This window comes from Peromyscus maniculatus, chromosome 4, assembly GCF_049852395.1.
Source record: "Peromyscus maniculatus bairdii isolate BWxNUB_F1_BW_parent chromosome 4, HU_Pman_BW_mat_3.1, whole genome shotgun sequence".
In the NCBI taxonomy this organism is placed as follows: domain Eukaryota; kingdom Metazoa; phylum Chordata; class Mammalia; order Rodentia; family Cricetidae; genus Peromyscus; species Peromyscus maniculatus.
In genome coordinates, this window is record NC_134855.1 from 85,858,737 (window position 1) to 85,878,304 (window position 19,568).

Here is a 19,568-nt window from a genome sequence, read left to right on the forward strand (position 1 = left end):
CTTGCAGTCTACTAGGACACTATCTCCTGTGTCTCAGGTGTTTTCACCATATACATTAATAGACTCACACTTAACGCTTACACTTTACAAACCCACATAACATGTGCTTAAGCATAAACTCACTCAACATTTACACATTTTTACAAACTCACATATAACATATTAACATCTACTTATTTATACTTTAAGGAAACTATAGAACTACTTTAGCAAATATATTTCTTATTAATTCTTACATACTTATATTCATTCCATCTTATTTCTTATTTAAACTTACATTTACAACTAGCATCTTACAAGCTTATTACTACATGTCTTAAGACTACCTTAGATACTTCTTACAAGCTTATATTCTTAAAGGAACTCTATAGATCTATTTTACAAACTTATATAGGTTACCATTAGCATATATCTAACTTAGCAAACACCTAAAGATTTCTTAACACAGATCTAACAAGACAGAATTTTTTACAAACTCACATATCTTATTTTTGTCTTTCTACTTCTTACTCTTAATTATCACCATCTCTATTAGAAAGATTCTCTTAACTAGACAGGAAGTACGTACATCATTTCTAAAGTTTAGAGTTTATAGTCAGCTTTGTTATAAAGCACTGGGATTTAGTGAGTGTTGTCATTATAGAGTTGTGATACTTGTTGCTAGGGGACTGAAACATTCTCGGGATGAAGCCACATCCCAAAGTTGCCAGTTCTCTCAGCCTTTCCGGACCGGCAGAGATGTACTGTCAGCGGTAAACGGTTTTTAACTAGAGGCTGTCCCTTCACCCAAATTCATAATAGTTCCCCTAAATGCTTCAATTCAAACAAACGTTTCCATCACAGCAGTACATTTGGTTTGTTCTACTGAAAAACTTTATGCTGAGGGTGAAATTACTGTATTTAGCTTCTGTAAAGCTCTTCGCCAAATACTGCATAGCTATTAGGTGATATAAAGCATTTTTCCAAAGAAGCTAGTAAAGCCAAAAGGGGCACAGCTCCAAATTCTTATTTCCTCACTGTTTGCATTAACCAGTGACAAAACCTCAGAAACACCAATCGAGCCACTTTCATTCTGGTTCCTTTATAGGAACATCATTGGAGCTGACCTTCCTTAGTTCCACGCTCCTTACCAGATGCTCCGGTAACCACTGAGCTTCATTCTCCTCTTGTGAAAAAAACACATACATGTCCTCAACCCCCTATTAAAACAGGATCCGGACCCTTCCAAATCCCAAGCAGGGATTCTTTCCATTTCACTTGAGTTTCAGGATTTAGTATTTTCACTTCGTTAGCTTTAACTCCTGATGTTATTAGCAGCGGTGATATTTAGCATTGATTTCTTATAAGGAACTTTCAGGTGAAGCAACTCTTTTGTAAGACAGTTAGATTTTCTGAAGTTTGTTTCCCATCTATAAAGCAGTCATTTCTTTTTTGAATGCCTGTTTCCATGTCTCCTTATTAGATTTGCAAAGGAATTACTCATTGCAGGCAGTTTGTTCAAAAGGCAAAGAACTTTAATTTCAACATGTTTCTTCATATCTAAGACAACATTCAGTGTATAAACTGCTTTCCCTTGTTTTAAGGATTTTAAAGTGGCTTGTTTGCTCTTAAAGGTAGCTTGTTGTCATCCAACTACCGTAAAAACTTTGCACAGCTATTAGGGTAAATAAGGCATTTTACCAATGGAGCCCCAAACCGCGAAGCACCTAGGTTCCGTATCCTTTCAATTTTTCATCGGAACTGACACTTAAACCCTTAGACGATTTTCCTCCTTATTTTTAAAAGCTGTATTTTAAGCTTAGAGCTGACAAAAGTGTTTCAGGGCAATGTCGCCATCTTTAGCGGAAAAACTACATTTCCCAGAATGCATTTCCCTTATATCAGTCCATAATAATATCAGTCCCATATATCATTTCCCATAGTTCTTATCGGGTTTGAGAGTCAACTGGTTCTCTTTTACCAGACTTGCCTGGGAGGTTTGAACAAAGTCTCTTGCCTTTGCAACGGGAGATTTGAACAAGCATTTTACATTTTCAGCTATGGCACATTGGGAGGTTTCTATTCTCCTCAGCTGGCTTTAACAGGTGTTTCAACTTCATCAGACACTGGCCCCCGAATCAGAACCGCACCTGCCTCGTTAGCCGGCATTGAGGCTGGCATTTCTGATAGCAACTTTCCTCAGGGCTTGTGTTTGTTTTAGCCAGTCAGTGAAAAGCAAGATCATGTACAACAGCTTTTCCATAGCTCTTTCAGAGAGATTTTCTCCCACTGATCTATTTTATTTCACTTGTTCCTTCCCCCACAGATGCAGAGCTTCAGCTATCTGTCTGCGGCTCTGTACCTCTGCTAGCTGCCTTTGGAGGTAGGGGCTTTTTCTCCCCCCGAATCTGGCTCAAACTCTAGCAGCTTTGTCAGGTCATGCATTTTCTGGGGAGGAATCTGTCCCCTCTGTTTCTTCAGAGTCTTTCTCCCAGACAGTTCCCAGTTTGGTCTCAGTTTATCCCCTCTACCCCAGAAACAGTTTCCGACACTAGAGCGGCGGCTTTCCCTGCTACTGAAGGTAGGGGCTTTTTGTCCGTTTGTTTTCAGGGTCTGTGTGGTTTGCGTACAGACTGAAAATCTAACAAGGGAGGTTTTTGCCATTTCTAAACTCCCATTAGGAAGGTGTTTTGCCTCATCAGGCCTTCACCTGGCCCAGTCCCCCAGTGGGTTGTGTTTGCTTGTCTGGGTGCTCAGGACAGAGCTTATGCCAAAGGCAGTCACCCCTTAGGGCTACACTCATCTCAGGGAGTCAGTTGAAATAAAGCTTTTTCAAAGAGGTGCTTTCTCTGACAGAAAAGAAAGCTTTACTCCTGGATAGTTCTGTTCTGCCCTGGCTGGGCTCTTTCCCCAGACAGCGATCTGACTCGGCAGCACGACTGCTTCAGACACAGTTCAGTTTACTGTTTTCCCAGAAAGGTCCTTTCTCTGATAGGAAAGCTTTTTCTCAGATTTCTTTTTGTAGCTGTGGACCTATAAACCCGGGACTTGTAGGAAAGTGTGCAACTGTGCCGTTCCCACCGGCTTTAGCTTTGGTTGTTCATTAGCAATCTTCCCCTGGGTCCTGCACCTTCCTGCCTCAGCTCTGTGCTCCAGGAAGTTTACAACGCAGGAACCCTAGTATCCCCGAAATGCACCCCAACTCAGAGACGCTGGCCAGTCACCTCTGGGTTTTTGGTCAGAAGCGAGGATACAATGCTAACAGTTTGCGTTGCTTCAGGGGATCTTTGCTTTAGGAAGATTAGGAGCACCTTTTCATTCTGAAATGCTCACTCAAAACCTTTGCTGCCTCAGCTCAGCTGTAACTGTGAAGCTTGACTATTTTGCTTTTTTCAGGTAAAGTTTCCTGCCCTTTTTGGGCTCTCTGTAGCTCTTCACCCACACTCTCCCCAAGCGTTTCCCTCAGGGTACTCTGACCCACTGTCTTTTACTAGCTTGAAGAGACAGAGCTTAGAAGAGGTTTTTGGAAACTTGTCCCTGCCTCCTGCATTGCAGGGAGGATTTTCAAAGCTTAAAAGAGAACTTAAAGGTTTTGCTGTCCCAAGAGGTTTTTTGTTTTCCCTTAGAGCTAATCACAGGTGGTCCCCATACTAATATCTTCAGGTGATTCTAATTTTTGTCATCAGAAGGACAAATTTAGTTTTTAAGTTTAAGAGAGCTTTTGAGAAAGATTAAGGCTTTTTAGAGATTTTTTTCCCCCAAATTTTCCAAGAAAAGCTTTATAGTTTAAGAGAGATTTTTTTCCCCCAGGAGAGAGACCAACTTTTCCCAAAACTTCCCAACTTTAAACTTTGACTTCTTACACCCCCATTTTTGCCTCAGGGAGAAATTACTTTCTCCTGCCGCTTGGATTTAGCATTTCAGCTGTCCCCAGGTCAAAAAGCTTCCATAGGAAACTTTTCCTTCCCCATAAGCTCCAAGAAGAGCTTTTTTACTACCCGTAAAGCCCAAAGAAAGATTTTTTCCCCCAGTTTGCTTTCATAGGCCCCAAAGTTAGAGAATTGAAGAGTTTTTCTGTCTAGTTGCCTTACTTATTTTTTCCTACACAATCTTATACTTCTAAGTTTTTCCTAAACTATATTACTACCCTATATCTTATACTTATCACAGATAGAAATTGAGAAAGGGATAGAAGATAGAAAATTTTGACAGAAGAGAATTTCGCTGCAGCATCGGACATCCTTCCAGTCCGCTTTCCTTTTCTCTCGAGGATAAAACGCCTGCCTTCCCAAAAAATATATATAAAAATATATATATATTCCATAACACCGGCATGCCTTTCCACTGGCAGGGCTAACTCAGCACTTTCACCAAAAACTCTGTAATAAAACTTATTTTCCTTTATCTTTAGTCCCTATTACTTTGTCTTAAGTCCCTGTTCATTTGTCTTTAGTCCCCCCTTTTTTTGTCCCTTTTTTTCTTTAGTCCCTTTTTTCCCCTTTCTTTAGTCCCTTTTTTCCCCTTTCTTTAGTCCCTTTTTTTCTTTAGTCCCTTTTTTTCTTTAGTCCCTTTTTTTCTTTAGTCCCTGTTCGGGCGCCATTCTGTGGGGCGTTTACCCACCACCCCCACAGCTTCCCAGAGTTTTCTTGAGTGCGAGCAGCAGGAAATATTAGATAGAAGGATTTATAGCGGAGAATGTTGCGGAGATAAACAGATAGAAAATAAAGGATAGCCTCGAGAGGGCCTGGAACCTATTCCAACGGGCCCGGACGGTCTCTGGTCCAGGGTTTTTATAGAGACGCCAAGGGGTGGAGCAAAAGACCTCCTCCCCCAGCACAGCCAAGTGCAGGCCATCTCAGACACCTGCACTCAGGCCCGTGGTCCTGATCATCCTCTATTCGGACCTGCTGGGTAAAGCCACGAGGAACCCCAGAATGGGCTCCCACAGGTGCCATGCACACTTACTCTTGGAGGCAAGGGGACAGTGCCATGTTTTGCTTTCACATTATTCTCTGCCTGTAGGTGTGCCTGTGTATGCAGTCCTTTAGCATGTTGACATTTGTGGCTTTCAACCCCCTATTCAAGGTAGAACTCAACAATACTTGAGACATCACCAGAGAAAGTAAGACTCCATATCTCATCAGCCCCGCAAGTTTGCACATGGTTTGCCACACTGGCAGGATTCCCAGTGCGTGGCATTTATATGTGGATGGGTGAAACTGGTGAGTTCTTGGTGTTTGGAATCTAGCAGTCCTCACAATGTTTTGTCAAGAGTTCAACAGTGGACCAGACTCCAGTTCTGCTTTAAAAAATTGCTTTGACAACTCCCTCATATTTTTGTTCAATTCCAAAAATTTTAAGCATTTCTTTCATTTTTTAACTTTTCAAAATCCATTTAAGGCACTTGTCTTGAAGCAACTGATTTCAAATATTAAATGCTTACTGAGAAATTGTGCTACCTACTGGGCATTTGTTGTAGTGATAGACTAAAGTTGGAGGAACGATTATGGTCCTTGATACTATGTATATTATGGGTTTTTGCCAGCACCGTTCAATTTAGTGAGGCTTAATCGTATTTTGAATTTCACGGTATATGAAATGTCCACATGGTAGGAAAGAGCTGGAGATCTGTTGGTTTCAGGACCAACTCTAAAAATAAGAAATCTGCCTGAGGGGGTGAGTTCTTTCTGCCTCTGCCTCTGCCTCTCCTTTACCACTTCAGAACACAAAGCACCAGAGACATCTGGCTGAAAGCAACTTGACATCTGGCGGAGTGCTTGGAAATCTACTCTCAGATCTAGTTAGTCGTGTCATCTCTAGCATGGTTCTCATTGAGTGGGTGATATCAGACTGTGTGAAGTGATTAGGAGAGCTAAATATGTTTGCATCTGCCTCATGGCACTTGGGAAAAATTAGTAATTGAATAGCAGTCCAGATTTATATCAGTGGCACCCTATAAATGCTCATTTAAGCATTCTCATTTATAGGTACCCCATATATCTCATGCCATACCTCTAGCATAGACAGAGTAGAAAAGCCAGTTAGCAAAAAAAGAGAGCCAAGGTTTTACTTAGTACCATTACAAAAGCAGCAATACTTTCCCAAGCAATGAGCAATGAGTGTGGTGACAAAGAAGGAAGATGGCCAGTAACCCATGGCCTACTAAGAAAGTACCATAGTGCTCAATTTGAGGTTGCCCATTTCCTTCCTTACCTTCCTCAGTCGGCTACCTTTCTCAGTATTAATTGGTGTTTTATATCTCAGCTTTGATGAGTTTTTTAATCTACTTCAAATATCTGAATCTAGTTGAAATACAGGATGTGACAGTGGGTAGGATAAATGGGATGAGAGAGGGGAAGCCAAGATGCTGCATTTCTTATGAGCTCTTTGATGGTATCAATGCAGCTTGGTCATTGATCACACTTTGAGAAAGAAGTAAGGGCTCATTAGTTGGAGTACATTGAATTTTATCCCATACCTGCATTTCCTAAAACTCTAGTATCAGGTCCCACAAATCTCTTATTTTGTTGCAGTATTTTTCTTAACAAGTTTGTATTCATTCTATGTTATTGTTTGAATGTACAATGTGTGTGCATGCCTTCACAAATATGTATGTGAATGAGCATACATGGACACCACACTGTGCATGTGGAGTTTATATGCCTCAAATGTTGGTCCTCACCTTCTACCTTATTTTTCATGAGGTCTTATCATTGCTGCATATACCAAGCTAGCAAGTTCAAACACTTCTGGGGGTGCGCCTGTCTCTGCCTTTCATTTCCCCATAGGAGATGCTGAAATTACCGATGCTCACAGAGTGCATCTGGCTTTTACATGGGTTTTGAAAACTCAAACGCCGATCCTCCAGTTTATTCAACAGTTGTTTTATTCACTGATCAATCTTTTACTGACAATTTTGAATTGCATTAATAAGCAATGTATAAATGTTCATTGAAAATGTTACCTGATATTTGAGACTTTAGGCTGCAAAAAGTTAATTTCAGCCTTGACATTTTTCTATAAATTCAAGTACATATTTAAATACAATTTGGTTGTAGTTCACTTGCACCAGTGTGATGCTGAAGTTGTTTTCACACCTCTGTTCGACATTTCAAAGGTATTATCCCCTTCCATAAAAATCCCATCTATGGGGCTGTAGAGATGGCTCAGCAGTTAAAAGCACTAAATACTCTTCCAGAGAGCCAGGGTTCAATTCTCAGCCCCCAAATGGTGCCTCACAACCTTGAAACTTCCCAGTTCCAAGGGAATTGGGTGCCCTGTTCTGACCTCCGTGGGTACAAGGCATATATGCACACAAAACACCCATACATATAACAAAGTAATTTAAAAAATAACATCCATGATTCCATTGTAATTGATGAATGTCTGTCATTAAATATGATATTCATATGATAAGGTTATATGTTGTGCATTACAGAGTGAGTTGATAAAACTTAATGACACTAATTGAAATATTAATAGTATTTATCTGCCACATATGACAATTTGGTAAATAATACATTGATAAATCTTACTTTGGTGAATGGTAACAAATCTCACCTGGAATTCTGAAAAAAATAGAATCCTAATTTTAAAAGATTTTCCTTTTTGACTGTCAGCTGCCAGTTGGGCCTTATAACTAAAAATAGCTGTTCTAAAGGGTATTTAGAAATGCATATTTGATAACAAGTGAATTAGGAATGCTTGGTGCTAACGATTGTTTGTTAGAGTCATGTGCTGTTTAGGCAAAAGAGAAGGGCAGGTATGAACAGGATTGGTATCTCTAGGGGGGCTCTGGCATTCAGAAACATCCACTGGTTGTGAGGAACATTATGCTGCCCGAGGCAGTGTTAATGGCAGCACTTAGGACCTCTGGAAGGGTGGCAGCTGTGCCCTAGGTTAGGATGTCAGGAGAGAAAGTTCTCTGCCCAGATCTAGTCTTTGTATAAGACAATTTTTTATTCCTTCTTTCCAAATTCAAGTCATCATTTCAGCTGATGTTTGATACTTTAACCAGACCTACTCCCAAATACTGTTTCAATAGCATCAACATAAAGAGAATTGAGTCATTTATTAATCTAGAGAATCTAGTTGATATAGTGTACTATACAGCTTTCTCTAGGTAATAATTACAGGGAGAATGTTCAGTCTCTGTCCTTAGTAGATGGTCTAGTTTTTCTCCAAAAGAAAGGTAAGTCTTCTGCCAATAGAAAACCATTGTTTGTTTGTTTGTTTATGTTAGGGGAGGGGAGTAGATGATGGTAATAGAAGACTGGCATTTTATCAAAGATGCATGCAAATTATCTGTCAAATCAATGATTCAGTACAATATACATTTTTTTCTCATGGTATTTACCTGTGTTTTTTTACTACAGAAATATACTAAAACTCATCAAATTCTTCAGTTCTTATATCATCATTAAATAAAGTTTGTGTCGTTCAATGCCATGGAAAAGCCAAGGGGTTAGAGTACTCTGATATGAAAGACTATGTTTTATAGAAAGTTGTATTAGGGTTTTCAGCAAGACAGAACCAATGTAGCTATAGATAGATGTCTGAACACAGGTGACTTACAGAAGTTGGCACATAGGATTGTGATGATAAAAAGCTCATGAGGGATTGTTTGCAAGCTGCAGACCCTGTTGTTCTGTAGCATGGCTTGGTCCAAGTCTGAAGGTCTGAGAGTCTGAGGATCCAAATACAAGTCCAAAGAGCTACTAGTTCTGATGTCTAAGGTTAGAACTTGTGTCTGTGTGACAATGAACCTTGGAAAAGAAGAGTGTGAAACAGTTATTAAAACAAAACAAAACAAAACAAAAAAAGATCCAATCACTTTCTCCTCTTGTGTTGTGCTGTCTAGGCACCAGTCAATGATATGGATCATGTCCACCCGCAATTGAGAACAGACTTTTCCATTCAGTCCACCAATTTATCTGACCATCTCCTTTGGAAATACAGCCACATCTCAAAACAGCATTCCTTCATCTAGTCAAATTATCACCTAAATTTAACCTTCACTCATGGATAGCTGAATATCTTAAGACACAAATGGTTTAAAAATTATATTACAGAGGTATTTCTAAAAGATTTGAAACATCTGCATTATCTGATATTATTTTCAAAAATATTTATTAGCTTCAATCAAACAGACAGCCAACTAAATAGATAACTATCTGTAGGGTGGTTTTTTTTTTTTTACACCTTTACACTATATATTTTTCCATTTTAATTATGAATTTCAACTTTGATTATTTTCTTTGAGGAATGTGTTGGTGTCTTTAGTGTTGTCTTATTTTTTGTTTTTTGATTCTTGGCTTAGCAATACATGAGAAAATAACACAGAAATGACGTAGATGGATGAAACAAACTAGTACCTTTAGTGTAAGGCCAAACTTCTTTTGGAATCTAGGTTCTGACCTCATTCTACCAAGGGAACCACACTGAGTGGATGAGTTGATTAAAAACTCTGCTCCTCTTACCTCCAGCACAAAATGGGGATAATTATAGTTACCTGCACCTCTTGGGTCCTATGAGTCTTAATTACTTAATATTTGCAAAGCACTCAGAGAGCTTTGAATTAAAAGTGCTGAGCCATAGAACCAAAGTTCAGTACAATTATAATTGGAACGAAAGTTTGTAGTTTTTCCTTATCTCCATCTCTTTATGTCCTGTTCTTTTGCCAACCCAGACATTACTGATAGTTGCTACTTAACTTTGCCTACTTCTGTAACCACTTTCCTTTTTTAAACATGTTTCAGTAAATAGATTGATCCAGATCCATGGTTCTACATGTAAACAACTACTTAGTATTTATTTTTAAAGCTCTCTATTCAAAAATAATGCAATTCTTGAACTCATTATTTCTTCTAATCTGCCACTTAAGTCTTGTGTGGGCAGTGTTAAACAGCCCCCCTCTGCTCAAAATTAAGTGCCCCTAAAATAGCATCCAATCTGTTTATCATCATCCCTAGGACGTTATGAAGTTGGTCAATTGTTTGGTCTTACTATTTCCAATCCAGAGATCTTCTCTTCATATTCTAATTCCATTCTTTCTCATCTCTAACCCATTCATCAAGCAATCATCATCTCCTAGTGTCTTATTTGGAGATGTCTGAATCCTTTAAAATCTTTACAAAGTATTTCTTCATTTCTTACTTGGAAATACCATCTTTCTTCTTCTAGAATTTCATCTATTCCTTCCCTGGATCATTTGCCTTTTTTTTAATTACACATTGGTCTTACTTCCTTGCTAGACTATGGAACTAGAAGATAGATCCCTTGTCTTATAATTGAGCAAACAGAAGTATGATTGACATATGGATGTGGAGAAGTCAGTTGTAAGATAAATATCTTAACGTTATTTTGTGGATTTTTATTAATGTGGTTTTATTAGGTTTTTAGCCTGTATGACAGAATTAAATATTTACCAATCTTTTTAAAAACATTGTCATTATGGTAGTTATGGGACTGTCTAAAATGAGACACCCTATCATAAACCGTATTTTCTTTGCCTACATGCTTACATACAAAAAAAAAACAAAGAGATTAGGAGCAGTTAAAGCTTTTATGGTCCTCTCATCCCCAATTTTCTGATTTTCCTGTATGGTTATTTGGTTTCTTTTCTCAATTTTGGCCATGAAAATTTGGTTCTAATATGACTAACTTAAGGGAAGAGAAGAGACTGTATTATCTCACACTTCAGAGGTTTCACTCCATGGTCATCTGGCCCCACTGCTTCTTAGCCTTTATAAGGCAGAACAACATGTAGGCCCTAAATCCTATGGCTTCTACCTTGCCCCATTGACCATTTAATTATTACTCCATCAATGAATATACCGTTGATGAGATCAGAGCCCTCATCATCTATTAACTATCTAAAAGGGAACCTCTAAGCATAGCTGTAGTGAGGACCAACTCTTCGATTCACAAGGGGAAGATCTGAATTATGACAAAAACTAAAAACAGTTCTAGTAGTATCTTTATGGTGCTGGCTTTAGAAAGTTGGCCTCTGTAGAATTTTGTGCCCAAGTTTTATAAGCTCCCTCTTTGTCATAGCCTTTCTCTCCCCTGTGATTAATATTCCAAAATTGGCATTGTGTTCTGGTAGTAAGAACTTGGGTGAGGAGACAGTGATCTATTAGCTTTATGACACTTGACAGAGTACTTCTATGAAGTGTAATTGCTGTACCTGTGTGATCATGATATTAACTGTCCTCTCTCTGTGATAATCCAGTTTGATGAAGATTATGAATGTTCTGTAATCTTTTATACAACACAGTTATTATAGTACTGCAGTAGAGGAGCAAGCTATCATGCATATTCTTCTGGTCAGATGTTTAGGTCTTGTGAATCATGCTTCTAACTAAACTTTCCTTTACCTTGTTGATTTTTTTTTATGTGGCATACACTATATTAACGTTACTGAGATGAGGCTAAGAAATTCTTCCTAGAACTTTATAGGTATGGTAAAGTTGATTGTTGTTAAGCCTTGGAAAAAGGTATCAATGAATTCGTTAAATATAACCAGACATAGACTAATCAATCATCTACTTAGCAGCACTGCACAGCCCCTTTATCTTTGGAAGATGAGATTTATCTTGAGTTGTATTGGATTTTGTTGCCATCAGAGAAAAGGTTGAAAGGAGGAAAGATTTACTAGAGGTTTCAACCAATGGCAGGCATGGAGGGGTGGACATGGTGAAGGAAATGGCTGGCATGGAGGGGATGGGCATAGTGGAGGGAAGCTTTTTACCTGTGACAACCAGCGAACAAAGAGAAAGGAGCCAGGGACAAAGTATGCTTCTCCAGTGTCCCCACTGACTGCTTTCTGTACTAAGACCCTACTTCCTAAAGTTCCCATCACTTCCCAAAATAGCACCAGCTGAGGACTGAGTCTTAAACATAAGAGGCTGTGGGGAGCACTTCATATTCAAAGCACAACAGGAACCCTTATTAGTCTTTTATGAATTACTAATATAGTGTATAAAATTACTCACTGAAGAATTTACAAGAATATGAAAAAGAAAGCCAGAAGATAAAAAATTCCAAATTTTGCTATCATTGTTATTGTTATTAGCACTACCACCCAAACCTCCACACTGGAAACAGCTGTATGTAGCACAGTGTGTTTTTTGCTTTTTAATCACTCAATGTGTTGCTCCATTAAAATTCAAGAATTTTTTTCATGAATGATAAATTTTTTCAGCTGTTGATATTGATAAATATCAACCTAAGAGTTTAACATTTTTGATTATATACATATATTATATACTAAAATTTATCAAGAATTTAACTAAAGCTTTCAGTGTGTTCAAATTATAAGTATTCTTGTGAAAAAAAATGACACCAGAACCCTTCTTTCTCTTGGCTTAATAAATGAGTATTTATAGATTATTAATTTTAATTTTTCTGTGTGAGCATTATGGGAGATATGACATGATCCCTTTCTTTGGAGAACTTATTTTCTTATAAAAGACTGGTCATAACTAGTAAGTACTGTCAATGACAGATATGGGGGACATGAAGTACCAAATACAGTAATAATGTAGAATTAAAGAGAAGAAAGAAGACAGCGTGTGCTGGAGTAATTAGAGAAGGTGGCAGGTTTTTAATGGCAAATTTTAATGCTTAAATCAGGTCATGAAGGATGACCAAGACTAGTTTCGACAGGTATAGAAGAGAGAGGTCTGTTTGCAGAGAAAATCAAATCATTTCCAGTGATGACCAAGGACCTCAAGTCCTGGCCTGATTAGAACAGAAGCGGAGCCATTGTAAGTTTTTGTCTAAGAGAATAATACAGAAGTGTTTTAACAGGAGGTTTATAGGGCAGAAGGGGCATCCCACACCATGAGGGGACATTAGAGTAAAAAAAAAAAAATGAGATAAGGACCGGGCTAGTGTAGTGGCAGTGTGCTTGGAGAAAGAGGTGTTGGTGGGATGAGTTTGAATCAAAACATCGGCATAATGCCTTTACTGACTAGATTTGAAGGCTATACAGGAAATGTCATTAAACTTTATATCAAACTTTATTCTGAACATTTCAGTCAACTCCAAAATATCAGGAAACCATGGTTAGAAAACAAAGTAGACCTGGGCATGATGGTGAATGTCTATATTCCCAACACTTCAGAAGCGGGGGCAAGAGGATTGAGATTGGATCCAAGGCCATCCTGGGGTACATAGGAAGAAACATACAATAAACTGGCAAAGAAGGTCTTGATAGTATTGAGTTACTTTTTGAGGCATTTTCTAAGTTTTTTCAGCAAGTAGGCTGAAAGAATTGCTGAAGTACCATTTAGAGGGTGTCAGAGGAGTGGGGCTGGATGTGTTAGCATCTAGTTAGTTACTGAATCTATTTAGATGCTCAGCTTGGAGCAAGATCTATGTGTAAACTTAGAGTGAAATACAAGTCATATTCAGATGTCAATTGTTGATTGGAGTTTGCTTCTGTAATTTATGAGAGAACAATGCACAAAGCATTAATTACTTTCCTTATCAGAAAGATAAAAATAAAAAAGATAAATAAAACCCATGAAAGGCTGAGAGAAAACCTAACATTAAAAGACTCGTTAGTGGCCAGGTGGTGATGGTACATACCTTTAACCCCAGCACACGAAAGGCAGAGACAGATGGATCTCTGTGAGTTCGAGGCCAGCCTGTTCTACAGAGCTAGTTCCAGGACAGCCAAGGCTACACAGAGAAACCCTGTCTCAACCTGCCCCCCAAAAGACTCATTAGTGTAATAGTAATAAAACAAATGTCAAACTCTGTAGATAAGATGCCTAAGTACCTCCAGCCATTTTAAATTATACAACTATTTAGTAACTGCTTATTAAATCTGTATCTCATTACTTCTAAAATTTACCTTTTCTTTTTTTTAAATTTCAACATTTTAAGTTGAATTGTATCCTCCTGTGGATACCATCTTGTTACTCTTGGCTAGCCAATCATTACATACCTCCATCACCTTCATCCATTTCCTTTGTTTTTCTATTTTGTGTATGCACCCTGTGTAGGATTAATTATATCCAAATAAATCTAAAAGAACTGTTAGTTAAAAAAAAAAAGTGTCAAAAGTGAAAAAGCTAAGTCTGAGAGCACAGTTTTCTTTCTCAATAGAACATAAATTGGCAGGCTTTTAAAAATATTTATTTTTATTTTGTATATATGGGTGTTTTGTCTGTATATATGTATGTGTACCATATATGTGTAGTGCCCATGGAAGCCAGAAGAGGGCATTGGATCCCCTGGAACTGGAGGTACAGTTATGAACTGCCATGTGGGTTCTAGGAATGGAACTGGTGTCTTCTGCAAGAGTAGCAAGTGTTTTTAACTGCTGGACTATCTCTCCAGCCCTAAACTTGTGTGTTTTTAATGAAATTGTCTTAGATTTGATAAAATGTAGTATAAAAACAGTTGATAATGGCAAATCTTCACCAGTGAGATACAGATAACTAAAATATTTGTTTATTTACTTATTTTTGAGATAAGGTCTCATTGTGTGTGTATCCCTGGTTGGCCGGGAACTCACTGTGTAGAAAGGCTGGCCTCAAAATCACAAAGATCCACTTTTCTCTGTCGCCTAAGTGCTGGAATTAAAAGCATGCACCAACATAAAATAGTTTAAATGTGTCCTTCCATTGGCCTAAATTATAAGAGTCCCTTGAGTTCCTTAAATATGGACTTGGGATAGGAGGAAAAAAGTTTCCTTCAGTGGTTTAAGTACCACCTGCCCAGATCAGAAATCTCCATGCAGGATCCATTTCTGCAATAGTACTGAATACAAACACTCCTAACTTGAGTTATTAGCAGTATTATCAAACAGGTGCATTTTGCTCAAACCAATTTGCCTTTTAACCTTAAATCACTATGTGGTCCAAGCAGCTCTAGATGGATGGATAGATAGATAGATAGATAGATAGATAGATAGATAGATATAGGTAGATACAGATCTCTCTATATAGATTATATATAAATATAGATAGATAGATTTTATTAATAATGACAACCTAATTATTCATATTGAACTTCTACTAGTCAGTACAAAACATACAAACAAGCAAACATAAATAGTCCTTACTCTACTCTGAGTAACTTAAAATCTGATACTGGCTCATCACGCCTAGGCTAAGGGCTGCAAAAATAGTCTATAGAAAACAGCAATAACAAAATGTCCTAGGACACAGAGGGGCAAGTGGCTCAGTCCCCCTCACTAAGGGTGACGTGGTTACCAAGTAGTGGTTATGCTGTGCAGAACAGGGAGAAGGCTTTAGGCAGAATGTCCAGTCTCCCCAGGAAGGAAGACGTGAACCTCCTTCCGAGCAGTGCTGTGCTAGTCTCAAATCATTGCCTGGATTGTGAGTGTGAGATGTTGTCTCACTCGCTTTCATACTGTCTGACTGCACTTGAGTAGCCGGCGCTGTGCAGAGCATCCTCTTGCTGTGGTTGGTGTGTGGAGGCTGTACACAAATATGAAGTCTGCATCTGTTGTTGTGTGCATTGCCCTTCCAAGGAAAACAACCTCAAGAGAATGTTCATGCCACTGAAGACTTGGGGATAGCCTTAATGTCCCATTTTGCTGAGAATTCGCACAGCATATGCAGCTTAAGCTCTCTCTGCTCCCTGCTCAGGATACCACATATAATAGCTGCCATCTTCTCGCTGCTCAGCTGTCCCTCCAGTCCAAGCAGTTCTGAGTATGCTTACCATTTATGCAAATTGGAGGTAAATATATGAGGAAATTTGTATTGGGGATGATATAAAGCCTCTTGATTTAGAATACTCTATCTCTTTCAAAAGTGGACAATAGAAACTTTGGTTTTCAGTACTAGAATTTTTGGGCATTTCTGCACTGTATCTTATTGACTGGAGGTAGGTTGTTTTTGTGTTCAGCAATACATCATTGGCAGAAACATACTTCCCGTGGATTTACCCAGCATAATGATTGGTGTATGTGTATGTCCATACAAGTCCATGTTCCAGAGCTGATAAGTAGAAATAAAGTTAGCATGTTAAGTTAGAGGGATGCTACTCTTTACTACTAAGGGACACAGTGCTTCAGGTAAGTAATTCTGAAGTCTTCCACCACCTGACGTAACCTTGGTTTGGTCTATAGGTATGTTTTAATTTTGCTTGTTATTTGATTTTAATTGGGTTTGTAGAGCATGCTTACAGATGCAAAGCCAAATTATGGCAAACAACAAGAGGTTTAACTGGGTGGTGTGCTGTTAAGAGACTTTGTAGGAAACTTCAAATGTACAGAAAGAAGCTCTGGCTGCCTATTCCAAAGTGTGTAAAACACTACTCAGCTTTGTAAAGGTATGACAATAGCATTTTACACACACACACACACACACACACACACACACACACACACACACACACACACACACACACACTATGCATACCCAAGGGAGAGAGGTGTCCTGATAAAGAGAAGTTGAGCCTTCTCAGTTAGATCTGTGTATTAGCCAAAACAAGCCATTCGGCTAAGAGCCTTCAGAGGGTTGGGAGAGCTAAGTGCGTGATGAGTGTAGAGTCTGCATGTGAGAGGCACTGATACTGCCGTAAATGCTGTTCAGTGCTGACTCTCCAGCTTCCTCTAAAGAGATACATTGTTTTCATACCTGCCTCAGGTCCAGCATTAGAACCGACCTATTGAAAATGAATTGTTTGGAAATAAACAAAACCTTTTCAGATGTAGTAGATCTTTGGAGATGGTATCTCTAGTTCCTAATCAAGTTTCATCATGACACCAGGCAAGTCCTATGTGGCCTTTTGCTTTCTTATCTGCAAAACATGGTGGTCCAAACATGCCATGACATTGTCTCTGGGAGCAAAAGGCCCCTCCCAGCTCTCTGGCTGCAGTTTTCTCTTACTGCTCCTGCTCAGACTCCTTCCTCAGAGCTAGAGAGACCCATCCCGCCCTCAAGCCACTACTGTTTCTGTCACACATTCCTACCAAGGACTGTGTTGCTGACTTGAAAGGAAGATTACTATTCCACTTGCAGTTGTTGCTTAGTAACATTTGTGATTGTGTTTCTGGTGACAGCGTGAGCAGAGATCATTAAAAATTAAACTCCCAAAGCTGCTAAAGTGGGAGGAAGTGGGAGCAGTGAAGCCACCATTGTGTTCACTTGCTTAGAAACCGTTGACTCTCAGGCTTACATGTAAATCTTGGGGAAAACATTGCATGTCTTTGGTTTATATTAAGCCACATACAGCACACTAACTGACATTGATTTGTGTCCTCTGCAGCTGGAGTGGATCACTAAGACATTAAAAAAAAAAACCTCGACCCAGCAGAATGGTCTGGAATTACAATCAGATGGGCCACGTGGTGTCCCTGAAAGAGCAAGCTCTAACCTGTTCTGTGTCTGTCTCTGCTTCCTTCCCACAGTTCCACCAGGTGAGAAGAGTGATGACCATCCTTTTCCTTACTATGGTTATTTCATACTTCGGTTGCATGAAGGCTGCGCCCATGAAAGAAGCAAACGTCCATGGACAAGGCGGCTTGGCCTACCCAGGTGTGCGGACCCATGGGACTCTGGAGAGCGTGAATGGGCCCAGGGCAGGTTCGAGAGGTCTGACGACATCACTGGCTGACACTTTTGAACATGTGATCGAAGAGCTGCTGGATGAGGACCAGAAGGTTCGGCCCAACGAAGAAAACCATAAGGACGCGGACTTGTACACTTCCCGGGTGATGCTCAGCAGTCAAGTGCCTTTGGAGCCTCCCCTGCTTTTTCTGCTGGAGGAATACAAAAATTACCTGGATGCTGCAAACATGTCTATGAGAGTCCGGCGCCACTCTGACCCAGCCCGCCGTGGGGAGCTGAGCGTGTGTGACAGTATTAGTGAGTGGGTCACAGCGGCAGATAAAAAGACTGCAGTGGACATGTCGGGTGGGACGGTCACGGTCCTGGAGAAAGTCCCGGTATCGAAAGGCCAACTGAAGCAATATTTCTACGAAACCAAGTGTAATCCCATGGGTTACACGAAGGAAGGCTGCAGGGGTATAGACAAAAGGCACTGGAACTCGCAATGCCGAACTACCCAGTCGTATGTTCGGGCGCTTACTATGGATAGCAAAAAGAGAATTGGCTGGCGGTTCATAAGGATAGACACTTCCTGTGTATGTACACTGACCATTAAAAGGGGAAGATAGTGGATTTATGTTGTATAGATTATATTGAGACAAAAATTATCTATTTGTATATATACATAACAGGGTAAATTATTCAGTTAAGAAAAAAAATAATTTTATGAACTGCATGTATAAATGAAGTTTATACAGTACAGTGGTTCTACAATCTATTTATTGGACATATCCATGACCAGAAAGGAAACAGTCATTTGCGCACAACTTTAAAAGTCTGCATTACATTCCTCGATAATGTTGTGGTTTGTTGCCGTTGCCAAGAATTGAAAACAAAAAGTTTAAAAAAAATAATAAATTGCATGCTGCTTTAATTGTGAATTGATAATAAACTGTCCCTCTTTCAGAAAACAGACAAAACAAAAAAACAAAAAAAAAAAAATACAAAAATCTGAACCAAAACATTCCGTTTACATTTTAGACACTAAGTATCTTCGTTCTTGTTAGGACTCTGTTTTACTGCTTTCGACTTCTGATAGCGTTGGAATTAAAACAATGTCAAGGTGCTGTTGTCATTGCTTTACTGGCTTAGGGGATGGGGGATGGGAGGGGAATCTTTCTGTTTGTTTTGTGTTTTATTTTGTTTGTTTGTTTGTTTTGTTTTTTAGTTCCGCCAGGAGTAGGGATGGAGAAAATTTCTTCAGTATCCATTCTGGTTGATAAAACGTTATATTTGTATGTTGTAAAGATGTTTGCAAAATCCAATCAGATGACTGGAAAGTGAATAAAAATTAAGGCAACTGAATAAAATGCTCACACTCCACTGCCCATGATGTATCTCCCTGGTCCCCAGATCCCTCTTCTGGCATGGGTCAGGGAAAGCTGCTTTTATTGGAAAGACCCGAATTTGTTCAAAGTACACTCTTCCCCTCCCTCCTCCTCCTTGGGTCCCTTCTTTTTGTTTTGTTTTATCTTAAGAAAGAAAATTTAGTTGCGCGATTTGAAATATTTTATCACCACTGTGAACAGATGATCATATCATGGCACTCATGGAAAAGAGCGATTTTTTTTGTTTTTGTTTTTCCCCCCAAAGAGAAAAATAATAAGAATAAATAACCCAAAGTATTCTTTTTTTTTTTTTTAAGTAAGTGGTAAGCATTGGGTAAATCATAATAAGGCCTAACAATGTTTTTGCAGGTAAAGGTTACTAAATACAGCCAGACACTTAGATCGGAGCAAGAATCCACACTGCCATTGAAATTCGACTGAATGGCCCTGTGGAAGCTAAGTGGAGCTGACATTTCCTGGCAATGTAGGAGGAATTTCTGAGTGGCCATCCTGAGGTCTAGGTGGAGGTGGGGAATGGTACTTGAGACATTCCTAAAAGAAGGTACAGACGCACCCTTCAGAGTAGGCTCTGGAATGATGTGTCAAGTTGCTTAGATCTCCTGCTTTAAGTGCCTACGTTACCTAACAGTGCTCAAGAGGTTCT

At 39.2% G+C, this 19,568-nt stretch overlaps 1 protein-coding gene across 8 annotated transcripts in view; it reads left to right on the top strand.

Moving 5' to 3' along the window:
• Bdnf (brain derived neurotrophic factor) overlaps window positions 1-18,528 on the top strand; it is a 55,165-nt gene extending 36,637 nt beyond the window's left edge. For 7 of the 8 annotated variants that reach the window (XM_076570249.1, XM_076570250.1, XM_076570251.1 and 4 more), the window contains exon 2: window positions 17,378-18,528. In XM_076570249.1, the coding sequence (XP_076426364.1) occupies window positions 17,378-18,145 (768 nt within the window). In that variant the 3' untranslated portion in view covers window positions 18,146-18,528. Of the gene's footprint in view, window positions 1-2,564; window positions 2,578-17,377 lie in introns of all 8 variants that reach the window. The other variant, XM_076570253.1, reaches the window with a different exon arrangement.
• Window positions 18,529-19,568: the final 1,040 nt, after the last annotated feature.